We start from the raw sequence: 2773 nt of genomic DNA on the forward strand, positions 1-2773 counted from the left end.
CACACCCCCCTCCCCTACCCACTTTGATGCATTTTTCAAATTTTGCCTTGGGGCGGAGTTATCTTTTCACAGTGGGGGTAAGATACACTTTAAATCTCAATTATAAAAAAAATAAAAACATTTTACTTTTTTTAAACTCCGCCCATTTAAAATCAATTCAAGGTAGGAAAACAAATGAGAAACGTGTGTGTTTTATGAGCAGGGCTGATGTTGGTATATTTTCAGATTAAAAAAGGCTGCTGTGTGTTCTGAGGCCTGCTTGTGTTTGCAGAGAACCCACCGTGTGTACTGCGTGCGCCTGGCGCAGGTGCTGGTTGACGATTACTGCAGCATGGTACCGGGCTCTGTGCCCACCCTGCAGAACATCCACAGCATGAGTCCACGCTTCTGCTGCCAGTTCATCACAGCCGTCAGCACTTTGTACGACCTCAGCTCAGGTGACTCCAGGTGACACGCGAGGCGAGCGCGGAACAAACACACACACACACACACACACAGAACCGCCAGAACGTCTTTCTGCTCTGCTTTCAGAAGAGCTCGTCCCTCCACTTGAACTCCTCCAGATGATTGTGTCGTGGATCCAAGAAGACCCCCGCCTCGTTCTGATCACCTTCCTGAACACGCCCCTGTCTGGCAGCCAGCCAATCAGCTCTCTGGACGTCACGCCGTTGGGCAGCTTGGTCCGCTGGTGTGTCAAAGCTCCGCTGGCCTACAGGAATGAGAAGAAGCAGGTGCTGGCTAACAGGAGTGCTGACAGCGAACCAGACCCACGGCCTCTGTTCTCTGCTCTGCATTTAAGTGTCCTACAGGTGGGCGTAAAGATTCACTTAATAAAACCATCACAGTGTGCACAATGGGCCTCATGCAAGAACATGTTCGTATTCTTATCCTAAATTTCTCTTACTTTTGTTCGTACAAAGGGTTCATATCCAGCTGCTCGTGCACGAGGAGAGGTTATTTACATAATTAACACCCCAAAAACACCATATAAGGCTATGTTTCCTGCCCCACATACCAGGGAGTGTCCATTCATGAAAGACATAGCAAAGTAAAAAAAATAAGAACTTTACGAATACGGAGATTGTAGTCCTGCTCTCAGAGATCAAGAAAAGAAAATCTGTCATTTTTTTAGCGGCGTCGTGGAATTAAAGGAGCTGCTTAAAGGAATGAGATGTGCTATTAATGTCGTGTCTCCTGTGGGCCGTTACAGTCACAGAAATAAAAATCTAAATCATATTCATCTCTCTCTAGTCCTGCCCTGGTTTTGCTTTGGTCAAATATTTTTTAATTTAAGTGTAAACAACTGTGTTACTGTGTTTACATTTATTCAGAAGACGGACAGTCGCGCACCGCTACCCCCCGCCTGCCCGTCTCCCCCTCCCGGCCGTCGCAAGTGACAGATGCATTTCTGAAAAGATGCATTTTAAACTGTCTCCAAACTTCAGTTAATGCAGTTGTTTTTTAGTTTGTGATCTTCATATTAATATCGTAGTGTTATACAACAGCATTAAAAGACAATTTAATTTAATCTAATCAATTTATGTCGTTAAAATCTAATTCCAGTTCAAACAGAATAGCCTATTGTCAACATAATTATGGAGTGTGATTTATTTTCAACTCGAAATATCTTCAAACTAATAAAAAATGAAGTTATTAGTGAGAAAAATCCATCCAGATAACAGCAGACTGACTGCTCGTAAAATATACGACACTCGTGAATTTTGTTCATATCTGAAGAAAATCTTGGAATACGAGAAAATTGGTGAATGCCACAAATTCTCCTAAATCACTCGTACGCACAACTTAAGAACAAATCTGTGTGTACGAACGGTTCTTGCATGAGGCCCAATGTGTGTAAAGATTCACTTAGTAAAGCCATAACAGTGTGCACAAAACTCCAGTGTGTGATAAAAGGTCGTCACAATGCTTTTTAGCTTTTTTTATCTTAATTGTTAAAATCTTTTTCTACCTCTTATTCTATTTTTTTAATGTTCTGATTTATTTGCTACGGTTGTGGACTGCAGTGTTCTTTTCAGTGCAACAATGACCATAAAGATTTATCGTATCTCTTCCCCATCACGAACCATTCGCAGGTCTTTATGCTTTTGCCCAACGTTCTGAACGAGAAGGGGCTTTTCGGTCGCCTGGCGCTGCTCCAGATGGAATCCGTGGCGGCCCTGACCTCTGACCTGTCCCGCCTTCTGGACCAGGCCGACAAACACGCGCACACATCAGCGGCTGGAGCACAGGTGCCGCCCCAGCTGGCCCTGGACCGGCTGGCACAGGCCCTGCAGGTGGCCATGGCCAGCGGAGCCCTGCTCTGCTCCAGAGGTGAGACAGTAGCAATAAGTCAGAGAGAATCGATCAAAGGCTGCAGAAAATAAACGATGTAAAGTAAAGGGCTGATCTGGTGTGGGGGAAATGTGTTTATGGTAAATAAAAGGAGAGGCAACACGTAGCTCGTGTGTTAGCAGCAGCATTCATCATGTTAATCTCATGCTGCTGAAGTTCTGCTGCACAGAGTCTCTGTTGCTCGTTTTATTTAAAACCAGAACTTATTGTCAAGTTTATTCAGTGATTTTACCAACTTCGTAGCTAAAATATGTTTTGTACTTCTCTAGAAATGCATGATTATATCCAGCCCTCAACTTGAGCCAAACTTTTATTTTTGGTCCCCCATGAATTTGAGTTTAATACCCTGACTGTTAACACTACAAAGAGCTAAATATTTTTTTTAATTTCTCTTTTAAAGGGATCCCCGATTAGTTGTAAC

At 43.5% G+C, this 2773-nt stretch overlaps 1 protein-coding gene across 2 annotated transcripts in view; it reads left to right on the forward strand.

The window, feature by feature from the left end:
* The window catches only part of ints15 (integrator complex subunit 15), a gene marked incomplete in the record, with an annotated part of 14421 nt that overhangs the window by 2678 nt on the left and 8970 nt on the right, over window positions 1-2773 (forward strand). Inside the window, 3 exon segments of one of the 2 annotated variants that reach the window (XM_014013830.1) lie at window positions 272-437; window positions 532-809; window positions 2094-2331. In XM_014013830.1, the coding sequence (XP_013869284.1) occupies window positions 272-437; window positions 532-809; window positions 2094-2331 (682 nt within the window). 2 annotated transcript variants of the gene reach the window in all.

The sequence above is a fragment of the Austrofundulus limnaeus genome, unplaced genomic scaffold (assembly GCF_001266775.1).
Source record: "Austrofundulus limnaeus strain Quisiro unplaced genomic scaffold, Austrofundulus_limnaeus-1.0 Scaffold106, whole genome shotgun sequence".
Taxonomy (NCBI): Eukaryota; Metazoa; Chordata; class Actinopteri; order Cyprinodontiformes; family Rivulidae; genus Austrofundulus; species Austrofundulus limnaeus.